General features: G+C 39.3%; 1 protein-coding gene across 1 annotated transcript in view; it reads left to right on the top strand.

Moving 5' to 3' along the window:
- Positions 1–19,608, top strand: part of LOC148349802 (transcriptional coactivator YAP1-like) — a 30,293-nt gene extending 10,685 nt beyond the window's left edge. Inside the window, exons 4-8 of the mRNA XM_088321325.1 lie at positions 1,664–1,809; positions 5,900–5,979; positions 10,414–10,535; positions 15,896–15,999; positions 19,361–19,608. Coding sequence (XP_088177451.1) covers positions 1,664–1,809; positions 5,900–5,979; positions 10,414–10,535; positions 15,896–15,999; positions 19,361–19,530 — 622 coding nt within the window. The 3' untranslated portion in view covers positions 19,531–19,608. The remainder of the gene's footprint in view (positions 1–1,663; positions 1,810–5,899; positions 5,980–10,413; positions 10,536–15,895; positions 16,000–19,360) is intronic.
- The last annotated feature ends 324 nt before the right edge of the window (positions 19,609–19,932 follow it).

Consider the following 19,932-nt stretch of genomic DNA (forward strand, 5'->3'; position numbering starts at 1 on the left):
AAAAACGCAGAGTTTGAGCTCCCTACAAAGATTTTGGATTGGGTTCAGGTCTGGAGACTGGCTGGGCCATGCTAGAACCTTGATATGCTTCTTACGGAGCTGCTCCTTGGTTTTCCTGGTTTTGTGCCTCGGGTCGTTGTCGTGTTGGAAGACCCAGCCATGACCCATCTTCAATGCTCTGGCCGAGGGAAGGTGCTTGTTCCCCAAAAGCTCACAGTACGCGGCCCCAGTCATCCTCTGTTTAATGTAGTGCACTCGTCCTGTCAGATGTGCAGAAAAACACCACCATTCATGATGCTACCACCCCCATGCTTCAGATTAGGGTTGGTGTTCTCTGTACTCTTCATTCTTATTCCTCCAAACATGCTCAGTGGAATAATGACTAAAAAGTTCTATTTTGGTCTCATCTGACCACAAAACCTTCTCACAGGACTCCTCTGTATCATCCAAATGGTCATATGCAACCTTCAGATGGGCCTTAACATGTGCTGGTTTAAGCAGGGGAACCTTTTGGCCATGCATGATTTGAAACCATGACATCTTCGTGTATTACCCACAGTAACCTTGGAAGTGGTGGTCCCAGCTCTTTTAAGGTCATTGACCAACTCCTGTCGTGTACTCCCGGACTGACTCCTCACCTTTCTTAGAATAATTGAGACCTCACGAGGTGATATCTTGTATGGGGCTCCAGTCCGATGTAGATTGACCGTCATGTTTAGCTTCTTCCATTTTCTAATGACCGTGGACCTTTTTTCACCAAGCTGCTTGGAAATTGCTCTGTAGCCTTTTTCAGCCTTGTGGAGGTGTACAATTTTGTCTACGGTGTCTTTGGACAGCTCTTTGGTCTTCGTCATGTTACAAGTCAAAGTCTCACTGATTGTATGGGATGGACACGTGTCTTTATGCAGTTAATGACCTCAAACAGGAACATCTGCTTCAGGATGATACATGTAGTGCAGGTGGACTTCTAATGGGCAAACTAACAAGTCTTTTAGGGTTAGAACTCGAGATGATACACCAGTGTTTAAATACTTATTTGCAGCTGTATAACACCAATAAATCATAAAAAAATCATGCATTGTGATTTCTGTATTTTTCTTTTTAGTTTCTCTCTCACAGTGGACATGCGCCTCTGATGAAGATTGCAGACCCCTCCACGTTTTCTAAGTGGGAGATATAGCAAAATAGCAGGGTGTTCAAATACTTATTTTCTTCAATGTGTGTAAATATATAATATATATATATATATAATCGCAGAATTTTTTCCCGGCACTTTGTTTTGATATTTGTTTGCCTATTTATCCTGATATTTTTTTGTCTTCAAAGTCTTTATATTACCCTGGAGTGCCATGTCTAATCATGTTGGTATCAATGACAATAAAGACTATTCAATTCCCTTTTTACAACAAAGTTTGAAATTGCTAGCTTTGACTTCAACTGTAATTAAAAATGCTAATGAAAAAAATGGCCATAATTGAAATTCTAAACTACAAGTAAAACCTTTCACTGTCTTGGATCATTTGCAACAAAGCAACACAAGTTATGCGAGTGGTCACACATGTGTACATGTTGTCATTCTGGTAAATCCAGTCCCACTCCTTCAAGTCATTCACTTTTCTTACTTGGGGTGTGTGTGTCTGTGTTTGTTTTTGTGTGCTGACAGCCACCTGGACAAGACCACAACCTGGCATGACCCCCGTCTGGCCCAGCTGCAATCTGCCACCCCGCCTCACCCTGGCCCATCCCCGCTCCACGCCCACTCTCATAGCAACCCGGCCACCACACCACCCAGCTGCAATCCAGAAGCAGGTATAAAGTAATCCAACGATTTCCGCAGTGGTTGCCATCCAAAACGTTTCCACGATAGTCAAAAGCCGCAAAATTAGATACTTTTATGCATGTATTTATTAAATAGACTGTTTTGATTGCACAGGCTTCTGAACTTTTTTTCAGTGCAATACATTGTTTTGTTCCGGATGATCGTTTGTTGGTTGAATTTTTTCGTAAGTTGCTTCTGTGCTATATTTTGTATGTTTAAGGTTTGTATAAGTAACCTGTATTGTTTTGTACTAAAAAATAATCATTTTATAAAATAATATGCTGTATAAAGTTACACTTAAACCTACTTTTGTAAAAATGAGCTTCAAGAGGTCCTCCTCTGTGGTAAAAAGTGGCCAAAAAACAGCGTTCCGACCATTTTCTCAACAGCATCAAGCTTCCATATTCCACTTTCATTTCAAATGAAACGGCTCGCCTCTTTACTTTATTAATCAATAAAAACTTCAATGTTATTAGCGCCCTCGAGATACAGTATAGAATGTTTACACACAAACTACGAAGAGGATGCCGGATTTCTTTTTAGAGCTAGACCTTCTGGGTGGCCTCTCACAGCGCCACACGCCCGTAGCGGCAGAAAGAAGCACTTCAGTACTGTCCTGTACTCGGCAAAATGTGCACACGATACAAAATCTAACTTGCAGCAAAAAATGTTTGTATCTACCGTTTTTGTAAGTCGAATGGCCGTTAGTAGGGGAGCGTCTGTATATGTCAATGACAATTTACCGTATTTTCCGCACTATAAGGCGCACCTGAAAGCCTTTAATTTTTTTCAAAAGCTGACCATGCGCCTTATATATGGATCAATATTAAGTCGCAAAGTCTTGCAACTAAAGCAAGCAGCCGCCAACTAGATTTTCCCCCGAAGGCAAAGTCGTCCGCGGTGTATGCTGGAATTTATATACCGGCGTTTCGATTCCTAACCAATGTGTCAGTCATTATTTGAATCAGTCACTATTGGCTAAAGTTATTCGGAGGTAAAGGGGGCGGATCCTATTTATCATTTACAGGCTCGCATAGGCTAAAGGGACGAAACAAAGCCTGCAATTGTCCGAAAAAGATGAATGTGAATCACACGTTGGGTTGCACTACGGCATAGAGAAAACATTTTTTACTCTTTTGTATTTGTAAATATTTTACTCTCCTGGATTTACTACACTCACGGTTGTAAGAAGACCATGGTTACGTATCATTATTGAACGTGATGGCTGCAAGAGAACTTAGGTGAGCTATGCGGCTTTATATTTTCCCGGTATCTTGTTTTAGAACTATTTTGATGTTTCTGTGATGAGTCTGTTTTTAAACTAAATTCAATTCAAAGTGTTTATTGTCATATGCACAGTAAAGAACCCCGTTTCCCTGCACAATAAAATTCTCACTTTGCTGTCCACACAGTTGCCAGCAAAAAATAAAATGGAAACTAAGAAATGTTTGGCATTTCTTGAATCCCAAGACTTTAACCTTCCGAATGATATTTTTAATATGGTCGGAACGCTGTTTTTTTTTTTAATCCGGTGCGCCTTGTGTATGGAAAATATAGGACCAAAAACTATTTTTTGGGGGTGCGCCTTATAGTGCGGAAAATACGGTAATTAATATTGACTGCTTGTAGTAGATTGAGATTGACGGCTGCGGATAGAGTCTGCAGACTAGTATCTTCATTGTGTTGCTGTACTTAACATTTTCCCAGCGATTCAGCAAACTCTATATTGATCGGTGGGCAACTATATCGAGTCAGGGGCAGCATGAGGTGTAAAAGTGGGGTCAAGGGGCTTATCCTGGAGATTTATCCAATCTTCTCATTGCTAAATACCAATATAATAAGACATATACGTTATACTTAATGATTTTATTTTCATTTAGCTTTAACACACTCAAAATTTAAGTGAAATAATATATTGGGGCCCTGTTTTAATCACAAAATTTGGTATTTAGTTTTTTAGTATTACTACAGTTGATTGATGTTGTACTTTTGTAGTTGATCTAGATTTTTCTAGTACCGGTATTTTGTATTTTTGTAACTGGTATTATTTTTGTAGTGTTGCTACAGTAATAGTTTTTTGTATTTTGTAGCAGTATTTTTTTTTGTATTTCCATAGTAATGTTTTTGTGCTTTATCCATTGTATTTGTCGTAATACTTTAGGTGTATTATGGTATTACTATAGTAATATTTAATATTACAGCAGTTTTATTTTTATAATATTTCTGTCAAAACATTTTTGTCCTATTTGTCTTAATATCTCTGCAGGCGTATTTTTATATTGTGGTATTACTTTAGTGATCTTATAGTATTTTTTTGTATTTTTGTATTATTGCTGCACTTGTATTTGTGTAGTACAACTATAGTAGTATTTTTTTGTCAGAATTTCTATTGTATTCTTTTCAGAAGGTAAGCAAAATCATTTGAGGTCCTTGTTTTAAGCACTAAATATGATATTAAATTTTGTAGTCATTTTATAGTATTTTTATAGTACTTCTGTAGTAGTATTTTAGTTGTAGGCACACAAAGGGACGATGGGTACAAAATTAGCCCCACAAAAAAATTTTTTAATCAGTAGTACTTTATTTACTAATATTTATATTGTCATTGTATTTTGAGCATTTTGCCCACTACTGCTCTATTAGGACAGTGGGAATCTTGTTCACCCATTTTTGCGCTTCACTAATTGGATGATGAGGCATTGACCTACGAAAGGGATTCATAGTTTCTCCCGCTTTTCACACACGGTTCATTGAATTTCTTCACTTTTGACATTCATAGCGCTTGGCAGAAATCCCAATTCTTTGTCAGATTATGCTGGTCCACATCGGATCTATACCTGCTGTTAGGCGTCAGCTGAGGCAACCTGCTGTGCTCGCACTGCCAGACATGGCAGGCAGCACTGCCATTTGGTATATTTACGGCTGGGTACGTGTTTGTTGCTGTGGTCGTTTTTTGTTGTTGTTAGCTCCTGGTTATCCTGGCTGCTTACTGCATTGTTTGGTCAGCCAGCCTCCCTTTATTCCACCAATCAGATCCGGTTAGCCCTTTTTAGCAGCCGGCTGTGTCCTTGCTGGCTCGACCACTGATCGCACCCTGTGTTATTTTGCCAGTTCACCCCATTCTGGCTGCTTGCCATTTGTTGTACCATTACTGCACCAACCTGCTACACAACGCAAAGGCATTCTGCACAAAAACTACCAAAACTTGGCTTAAAACACTCAAAACCTCTTCGACTAATGAACACGTAAACCAATAGTGAATGGCTTACTAGGATGCTGGGGTTCTTCACATGACATCACAGTTCAGGAAACCGAAGACGAGATGGGATGTCTTCAAAATGCATTATCTTGAAAAATAAATAGAATATACCAATAGACTATATATGAATATTGTGCAAAAATGCTCCCAAATGGCCTGCTTGGGCCAGCTGAGGGCCGAGGTGAGCTCAAACCATGCTGAGGGGGTAAACCAGTGTATGCTGTCGTGCCTTCCTGCTGATGAATGGTTGCATGGCACAGCAACTTACCCCTTGTTGTTCTGTGGGCTTTGTTTGGTGTCAGGTTAGGAAGAGAAGGGTTGAATGAATATTTGGCGATTGTTTTCCTGACTCTAGCCAACTCCCACCAGGGGTATATTGCTTCGGTATATAGATGGACAGATAGATTATGCAAAAAACATGTACAATTTTCTTACATTTTGTATGTTTTAGAATTTGGGAATCCCTTTAATCAGTGGGCATCCATAAAAAAAAGGGAATCATCTTGTGCGTCTCCTGCTGATGTGTTCTCTCGCTGCTGTTCAGGTGGGCCGCCTGAAGGCTGGGAGCGGGCTTCCACATCCGAAGGGGACGTGTACTACATCGATCATGTAAATAAGAGCACCACGTGGCCCCCCCATGTGTCTAGGTAGCGCCACCACAGTCCAGTATTATTTTTGGGAATGGGGTGGTAAGGTCTGCAAAGGTCCTTGTTTATCCATTACCATCACCGCAATCGGAAAGCTCACAAACAAAATCTGAATCCAACATCACATGTAACAATATGTCACTTAAGCTTATTTTATTGCACTTTGTGTTGCAGGGCTGCTGAGCATAGTCATGCAGCAGCGAAAGGAAAAGGAAAGACTAAGATGCAAGCAGCAAATGCAGCTCAACACACAGGTATAATGTCAATCATTTAAAATATTTTTTTATTTATACCTCAGTGCAATTTAGAGAGTGACGTGTTATGTCTTGTGCACGTTTACAATGTAAATAAAAATAAGAGCATATATGTGGAATATGGTGTACCCTTGCGGTTTCCCTTGCAATTTTTTTGTTTACTTATTATTGGATTTGTACTGTTTTGAGTTTCTTTAGAGACCTTGTGTATTATTTAGCACCTCCTAACTGTGAAAAGAACTTAATTTGTTTAAAAAGACAATATTAATTTAAATAATCATCAAACATACATGAACAATAATTAACGTGCATTTTATAAAATAATCGTAGTGAGAAATTTGCATTAGTTTTACTAAACATTAGCCTTACCGTTAACGGATCTGACATAATTGTCCACTATCTTGCTGCGATGGGTACCCAAATAGTAAAAAAAAAAAAAAGGCCTGGTCCCAAAAATGAGAGTTAGTGTTCTGTTGCTGCCCCCAGGCTATGGAATCAGCTCCCAGTCGAGTTGCATCTTAATTACCTGGGCCTCTTTAAATCAAGGCTAAAAATGCACTTTTTCAGGACATCTTTTAATCCTCAGTAGTTCAAAGACACTTTTTAAAAAAAAATTGTATCTTATTTGATTCTGTTTTGTTTTTCTTTTTTTTTATTGGTTTTACTTATTTTGATTTTGACTTTAACTTATTGTTTCTCTGGTATTACTGTAAAGCACTGTGGTCCACCAAAAGGATTGTTTAAAGGGCTGTATAAACAAATCTACATTTACTTTGAGTATTCATATTGCGTATTTTTCCTTGTACTTTTTAGCCCTTGTTTTTGTTTGGACTACACTATACAGCGACATCTCGTGTTCAAATAATACATACTGTCTCTGTAGCATGGGATTGTACTGAGATGCCATTTGTGGTACGCAAGGTCCCTCTAGTGGTAAGCAAGGAATACTGTCGAGTTCCATTTAAAGGTATTTTAGGCTTCTGTAGTGCTTCTCCATTAGTTTCTGTCGCGCTCCCTCTTTGGAAGAGGAAATCCTCTCAACCCCCCCTCCCCCGAAGACTAACACAAGCCCCCCGCCCCATGATTGTTCTATTGGTGGGAACACGTCACCTCCGTCCAATGGTAAATTTCCAACTTTCGGCACATTTTTGCTCGGAGAAACTCGAGCGGGTGTAATGACTTGAAGTTATAGCTTTTTGTTTTTTTGCTTGGTGCTCTACACTGACGTTTTTAATATTGCAAGCATGCCAGTGTTATGCTGAAAAATGCACCCCTGAATGAAATATGCATTGAAGCCAACGTGTGCTTGGCCAATCAAAACGTCTGTTTGTCTTCACCCCGTCTCTATTGTCCTGTCTCCTCATCCGTGTTAAATATTTGTTCATGGGCTCTACTTCGTGTCAATATTTCATACTCAATGCTCTTACTCTGCGCTACATGGATGCTAAATGTAACCAAAACACTCTGCCAAGAAAGTGCCACTGCTCCCCTAGGTAGTGGAGGTGCACTTGATTTGGGGGGGAAGGTTCCTGATGTCGCGCCTGCGCCTTCCTTGAATGAGCCACACCCGCCCAAGTGGCATTTTTATTTTTTATTTTGTCTTTGTCTTTAATATTTTTCTTTTATCCTTTAAAATAATGTAAGCATTTTACGAAATATAAAATGTAGAAAAATAGTAGGACTGCAACTAACAATTATTTTCATAATCGATGAATCGCTCAATTATTTTTTTGATTCCTTGATGTATTGGATTTCTTAAAGCCATTTTAAATTTCCTCCTTTTCATTCAAATATTGAAGTTTTGAACGGATAGAAAAATGGTGCACAAAACAGAATATTCTGATACATATTTTAATAAAAAAATACAAGTGTTGGTTAATCAGCTTGACGGTAAACAAAAATACTTATAAGTATAAGCTATACACCTGCAAATATGTAAGGTACTCTTTCCCTATTATCTTATCCAGATCTTATATTTAGGCTTCTCATACAAAACAAAAAAGATCCATTTGATTGTATGTGTAGCATTTTTTTTAGCCACAAAAATATATAAAATTTGGATACAATTTTTTTTCCCGTTAAATCTTTGAATAATATAAACATTACCAATATGACTATGACCTATAACAGGGGTCGGGAACTTTTTTGACTCAAAGAGCCATAAAAGCAAGATATTTTTGTTTTTGTTTGGGATAGATGCTTTCCATATATTTTGGGACAAAATTCAACAAAACTGCTAAACCTGCTCTCTAGAAAAAAAGCTTATTCTTCAGGACATTTTATTTTATTGTGTGACATTTGATCAAATTTATGAAATAAGAATAATGCCAGAGCCTGGTCCCAAATGTGAACAAATATACCACTTTCCACCTGTCTCCCTCTCGCGATCACTCAAGGTAGTTGAGATTCATTTGGTCTTTTGTATATTTTCATGAATACTGGTTTCAAAACAAGGTGCAAGCAGTTGTTCTTTAAAAACGTTACAAAGGTTTGTAAACGAGGATCCCGACATATTTACTTTCGGGCGCAGGGCAAGAAACAGGAGGGAGTGCTTGCGCTCTGCATAGCTGCACCCATCTCTATGGATTACCCAATCAAATTTTTCTGGGTGCTCTGCTGTTGTTTTGGCGTATTTACAGTTTGTTGTGTGGATTTTCATAATAAGGTGTCTGAACAGTGAACATAGATTGTTTAATGACCTTCCATATAAAGGATTCCTTAGTGATGTACAGCCAAAAGAAGTTTTTTTTTTTTTTTGGTGTGACACATTGACTGTACGCTGTAGTGCAAAATGTGGTTTATATATACTGGACAGTGCCACTCTTTGTTGGTTTGGCTTTGCTGTTTCGCTCACTTAAATTAGGAACTAAATGGAGAAAGTTTGCACATCATAATATATGGCATTGGTTTTGACCCCTAATTTATAGTATACTTAGGAATCTACCCTTTGTTAAAGTTAAACATGCCATTATTATTTTTTGTAATTTATTTTCTTCTGCAGCACTTGGTTTCATTGAAAGCGGTTTAATTTGTTTCGTGATGAAACGATCAAACACTACATAGTTGATGCTTTCATGCCAATTTTGTTTGTAATGATGCAATGTTCAATAATTTATAAAGATAAAGCAAGATACTTTTTTAATAGAAATTGTCCTTGCGCCCTCTGCCGGACCAAAGTGGCACTACAACTTAGCATTAAAACTGAATCGTGTGCACTTTTATTTGCATTGATTTAACATACTTAGTGGCTCATAATAGGGCTGCACAACTTTGAAAAAAAAACTAGTTGTGATTTTTTTTGGGGCGGGGGAACATAAACATAGTGACGTACAAACATAACTTAAGATGACGCACTTGGAGACTGAGTATACGACAAAAATATCAACTATAGAGGTACAAATAAAAACAGAATTTCAGTTGAATAAATGGACTTTATTGTCATTATACAAAAGGACAACAAAACTGGTGGGCTTTTCCTTTCAGTGTAACAATTAAGAGAGCGGCTGACAAGCTACATGAAGGAGCCCCGGGTTCTTGCGACTTCTCCAAGGTCTTTGTAATGATTAAAATACAAGAGTCACAAATGTAGCAGTATTCCAGGAGTAGCAGCTCAATGTTGTTCGCTTTAATGGTAATAGATCAGGCAGTGGTGGCTTAACAGTTGTAAGCCTTGCTGTTACCTTTCCCTTCCGACGCAGCCTCAGTCAATTCCCGGACGCGATAAAAATCCATGGAGCACCCGCTGGTGATCAGCTTTCCTTTGCGCTCTTCTGAGTCTGATTAAATTGATCGTTTCATTTTCAATGTAATGAGCTGCTAAAGTTAGCTGTCGTGTTCGTTTTGGTGGCCAGTTGTTCGCACGCCTGCTTGACTGATTCTTACAGCAGCCTATCAAACTCGTGCACACTCGCCTTAATTGGTTGGTGTCATTTAGAGCCTTCTTCTGATTGGCCGGCGCTGTTAAAACCACGCAATGTGACTATTCTTGTTGGCCAAACACATCACTTGAATAACAAACTGGAACGAAGAATCCTAGAAGAAAATGCAATGGTTTGTGGTTATACTAGGCGATATCGCAATGCGTTACATTGCGTTATCGATTCGATTTTGGTTAATAGAGCATCCCTACCTCATGAATCACTTGATGCAACAAATCGATGATCTGAATAGCTGCCAATAATATGTTATTGATTAGTTGTTGTAGCCATAGAAAATACCAAGAAACCAGTTAGTAAAGTTGGGCAATTAATAATACAGGTAAAATCCGACTTATGCCCCAGGGCCAGCACATGCTATTTTTTCCAGCACTGCCATTTAAAAAAAAAGGTTTTTATTCAAAGTGCACTTGAGCATGTAGCAGCCAGGCAACACATATGACAAGCCTGCACAGCAATTTACCACTACACTCAGGAACCAAATGCAAATTTGTTTCAGGAGGCAAGCGGAGGAGCCAGGAACCTGCAGATGTCGACGGTGTTGGATCAAGACAGGAGTGCGCTTGCGCCCTCCGTGGATGTCAGGATCCGAGCTCCTGTCCACGAAACCTCACTGAATGGGTGAGTGCCCTCATTTTCCTTATCAACCCCTTTCCACTTTTGTAAAGAAGCGACGTATCTAAGCTGCATGTGCATTTTTCAGAACGAAACACAGTTCATGTTGGTTTCAGAGTTTGTATGGGTGCTTGAAATCTTTGAAAATGCCTAAACTTTATTGTTGTGTTTTTAAGGCAAGGAAAAAGTTTTGGGTGAAGTGCCTGAAAATGCTTGAAATTATTTCCATTGCCCAATTTCCTGGCAGTCTGATTCTATAGACAACACTTTTAAATGAAGAGATTAAAAAGGGTGCGTAAAAATGACGCCCATGGTGGCTCCTGTCGTCCTCTTTTTCGTGAAGCGGCTCTTTTCGCTCGGCTCACTAACAAGCCTCTCAAACGGCTCCTCAGAGTATTTTTTTGGGATGACAATTATCAATAATAATAAAACATAATGCACCAAATCATTTAGTGATTTCATAGGTTTTGGGATCCTGAAAACGCATGAAATATAAATTTCAAAATTCCTAGATGTACAAAAAAAAGTGCAAAACAATATTTTTACACACTGAACAGATTTAAAGTTGTTTAGCAACATAAAATCCCTGAAAAAAAACAAAGCAATAAAATATAAATAAAAAATATGAAATCTTCAGTGCAATAAATAAATGCCCAAAAATAATTATTAGGGCTGGGGAAACTGTCGCGTTAACAATTTGTGTAATAATTTTCAATTTAACGTGTGAAAATATATCAACGTAACGATTTAAAATTCTGCCCTGGCCATGCCCCCGGGTCTCATGGCACGCTGTTCCAACAAACGAAGAATCACTTTTGTTTCCCTCACTTTTGAGGCTAACGCGGCGTAGCATACTGGCGATGGAAAAAAAAGGAAACACGTTTAAGCGGACCGTTTTTTTAAAAACATTGCTCGATGAGAATATTGTCAAGGCGAAAGTGATATGTATAATTTGCAAAGCTGAATTTAATTACCATCGGAGCACTTCTTCTCTGATGTATCACTTGAAAGCCAACCCCCCTGGTGCACAGTCAGACAGCGGACCTCCACAAACGACCTTGGATCAGTTTGGTGCAAGAAGTGTGTGTTCTACAATGTTTACATAAAGAACTTGAATATTTTGTTTATGGATGATATGTCTTTGACACCACAAGTTTTCTGCACTTTTCCTTTACTTAGTATACATTTTTTGTTAAAATATTTACGACAGCTTTACAGAAAATTTACAGTTCAACAGGGTTGACATAAAGTACTTGAATATCTTTGTTAAGAAAGCTCTTTGTCATTACAGTCTGTATGTACGTTTACTTGTTACATTACATTTCGCATAATAAATGTCATCTTAGTTTTTATGCATATTTACTGCCATTTGTAAAATCTGGATTTGTTAAATCAATCTCGATTAATTTATTTCAAAACTGAGATTAGTTAAATTCTTTTAATCGATTCCCAGCCCTAATAATTATTTATAATTTTCTCATCTCATTAGCTGCACCGCATATCCTCAGTAGGGTCGCGGGGGTGCTGGAGCCCATCCCAGAAATCATCGGGCAGTGGGCAGGGGACACCATGTACTGGTTGCCAGCCAATTGCAGGGCACACGGGGACAGACAACTCGCTCGCTCATTCACACCTAGGGACAATTTGGACTGGCCAATCCACCTGAAATGCATGTCTTTGGAATGTGGGAGGAAACTGGAGTGCCCGGAGGGAACCCACGCAAGCACGGGGAGAACATACAAACCCCGCTTAGGAAGCCTGGTAGCTGGATTTGAACCCACTCAGGAGGTTCCCAAGACCATAGAACTGTGCCGCACACGCGCTAACCACTGCGCCGGCGTGGATGGATATTTAATTTTTTTCTACTGAAATTAGAATCAGATATTCTGAAACACACACAAAAAAATATAAATTGAAAAATAAGTAGAAAAAAAAACAAAAGATCAGCAGTCTATTAGATTGAAAGATTGAATTCACTCTGCTTCAGAGCAATCAATACAACTAAAATTAGTCCAAGACTTTTCCACTTCTTATACATAAAGTACATTTTTTATTTGTGTCTTCCGTATTAAACTTCATTTTCACCCAACAACTATAGAGTCCTTTCCACGTTTGTGAACAAGTGTTACGAATTAAAGCTTGTGTGCGCATTGTTCAGGCAGAATGGCAGAATTTATGTCCGTTTATAGCAGCCCATTGACACTAAAAGATCATAGATGACAGGTAGGAACATCTCAAAGCAGCAGAAAGTATGTGCTAGCAGCAAGATAGCCAATTTATTTTACCGTATTTTCCGCACTATAAGCGCACCTAAAAGCCTTTATTTTTTTCAAAAGCTGACCATGCGCCTTATTTATGGATCAACATTTTAAGTTTTCCAACCAACTTGCAGCCGCCGACTCGATTTTCCCCCGAACGCCAAGTAGTACGCGGTGGATGGTGAGATTTATTTACCGGCGTTTCATTGGCTAACCAATGTGTCAATCATCAGTTGAATCGATCACTATTGGCTAAAGTTATTCGGAGGTCAAGAGGCGGATCCTTCTTATCATTTACAGACTGCCATTGGCTCAAACGGCAAACAAAGCCTGCAATTGGCCGAAAAAGATGTGTCAATCATCAGTTGATTCGATCACTATTGGCTAAAGTTTTTCGGAGGTCAAGAGGCGGATCCTTTTTATAATGTACAGGCTGCCATTGGCTTAAACAGCGAAACAAAGCCTGCAATTGGCCGAAAAAGATGAATGCGTATAGCATGTGGCCGATGGCATAGAGAAATCATTTTTTTCTATTCTGTATTTGTAAATATTGTATTCTCCTGGATTTACTACCCTCACGGATATAAGAGGACATTGCCTGCACATTATTATGAACACAATGACTTCGGTGAGCTATTCCCGGTTTTATATTGTCTTGTTTCAGACTGAACTCGATGTTTCTGTGATAAGCGGTGCAGATAATGGATGGAATGGAGTGTCTATTTTTAAATTAAACTCAATTCCAAGTGTTTATTGTCATATGCACAGTAAAGTTGCGAGCGAAAAAGAAAATAGATACGAAGGAATGGTTATCATTTCTTGAATCCCAAGACTTTAACCTTCCGAATGATGGAAAGATGCATTTGAGTGACATCTTACGGACACCGCATTCGCACGTGTTCTCGACACGTATTTGCGTCTTTGCAAGCTTTCGGAATGTTAAGGGGGTAATAAGTTGGACTGAACTATCTGACTGTTTTGTCCACGTTCCCATTGTAGCGCCTTATAATCCGGTGCGTCTTATATATGTCAAAAATAGGACCAAAAACTATTTTTTCGGGGTGCGCCCTATAACCCGGTGCGCCTTATAGTGCGGAAAATACGGTAGTCATCAAAGTCAACAAAATTACATCTTTCGATCGGCGGTGGTTTTCTTTCTTTGAAGATACTGGAAAAATTAAGAAATTGGCATGCAAAGTGATTGAATTTGGCCCTGAAAAGGTGTACTAACCCTGCAAACATACAACATGACGACAATAAGCAGCTGCAACATTCTTTTCCACTGTCTTCTAACCACCTCAAGTACAGACGCTGTAAGGGAAATTATGATCTAAGTGTACCTTTTATACTATATTCTATATTTTACACCCAATATATACTTTATACATTTATATATCTTTATACGTTTATATATTTCTATGTTTTACTCAAAACCAGTTAAGTATTCAAGTTGTTCTCAGGAGCAAGCACTTTCAAGGTCAGGACAATAAGGTTCACAAGCTAAAATAATTTGTCTTTAATTAAAAGCCACAATTCATACACACACTGGTAGACTCCTGTTATCAAACAGGTTTACGGAACTCCTTTGCTAAACCATCTACAACTTGAAGGCCACTGGGTACTTTCTCAAGACTCCTATCTATTCTCTAATAATGAACTGCTGACACATGAATCATTCAAAGGAATTTGTAAGAAAAGGGCCAGCGGTGTATATTACACCATGTAACCAAAGAAATTGTCCAATCAGAATCTTTTTACGTACACGTGGGTTCTTTCTATCCTCCAATCAGAATCCACGAGACCGTATAAAATGAAGGCTCACACTTCAGTCTGCGGCAGTATTTAATTTCAATTCAAGAATGCAATTTTGCCTTGTTTCAATGTGCTTCCTCATCTTTAATAAACGAGTTTGATTATGACTTATAAGTTTATTTCACCCGGATGTGTGAATGTTTTTAAACTGACAGACACTCCCCTACTTACCATTCGACTGACGAAAAAAACGGTAGATACGAACATTTTTCGGGGATGTCGAAAAATATCCGGACCTTGCTATAAGTTGGATTTCATATTGTGTGCACCTTTTTCCGTGTAGAGGACAGTACTGATGTGCTTTTCCCGCCGCGTGGCGGGGTGAGATGTCACCCAGCATCCATCCTGGAAAAGAAATCTGGCTTCTACTTCCTATTTCGCCTGTAAACATACTGTACTGTATCTCTAGAACTTTGACGTTTTTAGTGTTTAATATGTCGTGCATCCATTCAATATAGTTGGTGTAAAGAAGAGGCGAGCCGTTTCTTTTGAAATGAGAGTGGAATAAGAAAGATTACGGTTGAGAAAATGGTTGAGTTGCTTTTTTTCTGCCACTTTTTACCACGGTGGAGGAAGTAAACTAACTCTTGAAATCCATCCATCCATTATATGCACTGCTTATCCTCAGTAGGGTCGCGGGGGCGCTGTAGCCTATCCCAGCTATCTTCGGGCAGTGGGCAGGGGACACCCTGAACTTGTTGCCAGCCAGTCGCAGGGCACACAGTGACAGACAATTCACTCGCTCATTCACACCTAGGGACAATTTGGACCGGCCAATCAACCATGCATGTTTCTGGAATGTGGGAGGAAACCAGAGAGCCCGAAGGAAACCCATGCAAGCACTGGGAGAACATGCAAACTCAACACAGGTGGTTTGATCTCGCGACCTCAGAACTGTGCCGCACACGCGCTAACCACTGCACCGCAGTGCTGCCCCTCTTGAAACCCATTTTCCACAAATAAGTTAAACTTCACTTTATTTATCTTCAGAGAGCATGTTATTTTATTATATGTTTATTTTTTAGTACAAAAGAGGTTACTTATACAAGCCTTAAACATACTTATATAAACCTTGAACATACAAAATATAGCACTGAAGCAACTTACGAACAAATTCAACTTGGAACTATCTTCCGAAACCCATCTCGTTCGTAAGTAGGGCAGCGTCAGTACTCTTTTTGCCTCCAGGCTAAGCCCTGTCCATTGGATACGTCACAATATTTTCAAACAAATGAAGGGGTCTATTCATATTGTCATCCTCTGTCCTAAATTGGTCTTTCTCTGCCGTCCACACAGGGGTGCTCACTCCCGCAACGAGAGCACAGACAGCGGCCTAAGCGTCAGCAGCCTGCCACGCTCTTCTGATCTAGCGCTCACATCTGTGGATCACATGGACACAGGTAAATGCTAGCTTGCTAACATAGAGCAGATAGTATCGATGTGCTCAATAGTATTTTATGGGAACAACTTGAGTTGAAAAAATGATTTACTTTTGTATATTTAATTGAATCTGGTGAATTTGAAAATCGATTTAGTTTGAATTACTTATTTTTCTCTTTGATCAGTTATTTGATAATTTTTATTTAATTATTTTCATACTTATAGTTTTATAGTTTATATAGATACCAGATACAAAAAAGCTCTACAGCCCAACAATGCTAACAAATAGTACAAATTTTCCCTAATTTACTACACCAGTTGATCACAAATTACGAAATGCGTGCATCGATGAAAACTATGAAATTGAAACAAAAATACAGTGGGACCTCGCTACTTCGCGGTTCCGCGTTCGCGGCTTCAGCCAACCTTAGCACGGCGCGCCCTTCTCATTTCCCGTGCGGCTCCGCTTCACCGCCCCACCAACCCCACAGGTCCCCCCTACCCCTTTCCCCCGCGGCCGCCCGCCCGTCGGCCGGAGCCATCGAGGGCCGTGTTGCGCCATGTAGAGCCATCGCGGCCCGAGCGGGAGACGCCGGGCGCCGGTGTTGTGCCCAAATCAGACTCCCGTACAAAATCCTCGCGTGAACGCGCTTCCTGCTGCGCTTCCGACAGCACCCGACCCGCTCTGCTTGTCACGGTGTCGTGCGTATCGTGCCCGAAAGTACCCGCGCCGCGGGTTAGGGGCTCGCTCGGGAACCTAATAAGGATAAGCGGTGCAGATAATCAGATGAGATGAGATTTTCTTTTGTTTGTTTGATTTTCACTTTTTGCGGGTGGTTTTGCTCCCCATTAACCGCGATAACCGAGGTCTTACTGAAAAGCAATCCCCAATTTTGTGTTCATAATGGCAATATTTCCTTGGTTATTTGTGGTCAATTAGCGTCATCTGCTGGACACTTGCAGTAATACCAAGTTTGATGTCTTGAAAAACTTAAAAATTGTGTTTTCAAAAGCCATTACAAAAAAAATTGAGAAATCTGAAAATTATATTTATACATTTCGATAAAAACAGAGATAGTTAGTGTAAATAAGTTTATTGTATTGGCAAATTAAAGAACACAAACAATTCTTTCAGAATCTTAATTCCCCCCGCCCCCCTATACTTTAGTGTTGCTTATTATATGTATCAGTGCAGCATTTCAAAGACTTAATCTGTCGTACAGATGGTTTTACAATAACAGATAGTGTCCAAATTTTGTTTAATTTGAAACAAATATTTCAGAGTATCTGTTCCCATTATCTTCCTATACTTTGTATGTACTTTCCTCACATGGCTGAAAACTCGCTTACTGTCCACATTAGAGATTGTTAACTTAATTACCTATGTAAATCTCGTCAATGGAAAGTAATCTTGCCTGACTTGATTTCGGATTAGCACCGCAACAATATTAGCAATCTATGATGATATTGTGGTCTTCTACCATGACAGACGATCGGGACAAGATGCAAAATGGTCAAGAAGGGTCCCACAAAGAAACATTTTTACAGGAAAAAAACGTTTTGTCCCCATTCAAAAAAATTCCATGCACAATTTGAAATGATTAAAAAGGATATGGATACAGAGAAAAAGTAAAAAATTGACAGATTTTTTTTATATCTTCTTTTTGATGCCTACATGACAATTAAGTACCAAAAGCACAAAGACAACTAAATGATGCTGTTACATTGTGCTCATTTTAGTTCTTTTTTGTGGTTACATTTATTTAAAGTTACAGTAACCATGGGTTTGTACAGGTTCTTGAAATCCTTGAAAATGCTTGAATATTAATGATGTTTTTTTTAAGGTTTGAAAAGTGCTTGAATTTTAGGTAAAGCACTTGTAAATCCTTGAAATTGTTGCCATGTTTTTTGGGTTAGGTGTTGGGTCAGTGTAGAGGTAAGATCCTAGGCCAGGCCCAGAACCTGACCCGACACCAATGACCAATTGGCCTCTTAAAAGAGAATTGACCCTTTGTAAACAGTAGTAAACCGTACTGCCCATGGGTGAGGCCATTAAACAGTAGACAACTATACTAAAAAAAAAAAGCTAATCTATTCAACGCCTATGGCAATGACTAGTCAAACCAATATTGTGCAGTTGTTGGATGAGGTAGCTCACCTTGTCGGAAAGCACAAAGAGCGGCATTTAGAGAAACTGAGGATAGCAGGGTTGGATACTGACCCATTCCTTTCTCCCTTTAACATATTCACAGATCTAACCAAACCAGTTCGCTTGACTTCAGTCCACACTATCTGTACCGCTATAATGTAATTGGAGTATCCCCATACATTGGCGCTCGTTTTAAAGCCTATAAAAGTCAGGATGGTTACCAGTTGTTTTTGGTGTTGTGCCAAAAAATGCACTCCGGGCATGAAATGTTCACACTCGCGCAAAAGCTACTAAAACAAATATAGGTATCTAATTTTCGGGGATTGTAATTGAACAGTAAAGCACAGGGGCAATTTCATGTTTAAAAATCACTTTTGAGCCTGTTGAAAATATTTACTTTGGGCAAAATCACGCTTCATCTTCTGAAGGTTTGTCTCCTGTTTTATCCTTTGATAATTTAACAGTATATTTCGGCGAAATAAGCTTTATGGTGGAGCACATACCAGTTTTAAAAATATGTGATATTTGGTAGGTTAATGTTTTGAATCTCTGGTTCATCGCAATAATAGGCAGCTCTTTTAAGTACCCATTGACTGGTAAAAAAAAAAGGCAATGGTTTAGATAGATAGATAAATAGATAGATACTTTATTCATCCCCGTAGGGAAATTCACACTTCCAGCAGTATCCTTGTGTTGAAAATAAAACAATAATAAAGTAAGGTTTGACACTTAACGTTGGCCTTGTGTGCTAATGTTTTATCCCAGGTGCCATTAAATCTGAAATCGACGAAATGAAAGCTGATCAAATTGCTTATTATTCTCATTTTAAGTAGGCCAATGTCGTTATCCACAGCAGACATCAGACACACTTACTTACAGTAGCACTAGCTAACTGATTATTTGCTTTATTGAGTGTCTTTGGTGTGACTTGTTCCTACTTAACATAAAATTGCTCGGAAAATACATCAAACATACCTTGTAAAAAATGCTCGCTGAAAATCCTGGGGTACTTTAAAGGCTGCCAGTCCCTCCAATTTTTTCCAGAAATGCATCACTGTTTTGTCTTTAAAAGGGAAATGATAAATTGCCAAATAAGGCTTAGAACCTTGCAGGTTTGCACAGCATACAAATACCAAAAGCACCAAGACACATGAATGACGCTGTTACATCTTGCTCATTTAGGTTCAGTGCAAGCAATATTTATGAACTAACGGTGTTATCACACATCACAGGCGAGTTTGGCGAGTCGCCGACTTTGCAGGACTCTATGCCCGCCATGAGCGAGAACGAGGTGTTGATGCCCTGCATCCCGGAGGGTCTGACTTCGGACATCCTGATGGACATGGAGACAGTCCTGTCCAGCTCGCACATGGACCGCGATAGTCTGCTTACCTGGCTATAGAGACACACCTTTTTTTTTGTCCTCTCCAAGAACTCTTGTGTGGATTGTTGGCTCTAATGTAAGATACTTTTTTTTGGGGGGGGGGGGGGGGGGGATGGGGGGGATCTTTTACAGCTGCCTAACAATTCCCCGCCTGGTGCCTTTGAAATAGCCTCACTTGAGGCATTAAAATGCAGGGATTCTTCCTTTTTGAGAGGCATTTGGAAGAACGCACTTGGTAAGGACACTCATCTAGGCCAGTGTTTTTCAACCAGTGTCTAGACTAAACTTTGTCTTGTGTGCTGAGAGAAATTGCCCCATTTTATCTTTGCAAAAAAACAGGCCATTGTTCACTATATTTGATTTCATGCAGTCATTAGCTGAATAACTGGGTGATTCTTTGTTTGCAGCAACATTTAGGTG

Source organism: Urocampus carinirostris, chromosome 17 (assembly GCF_059441175.1).
Source record: "Urocampus carinirostris isolate Australia breed hairy pipefish chromosome 17, RoL_Ucar_1.0, whole genome shotgun sequence".
NCBI classification, from domain to species: Eukaryota; Metazoa; Chordata; class Actinopteri; order Syngnathiformes; family Syngnathidae; genus Urocampus; species Urocampus carinirostris.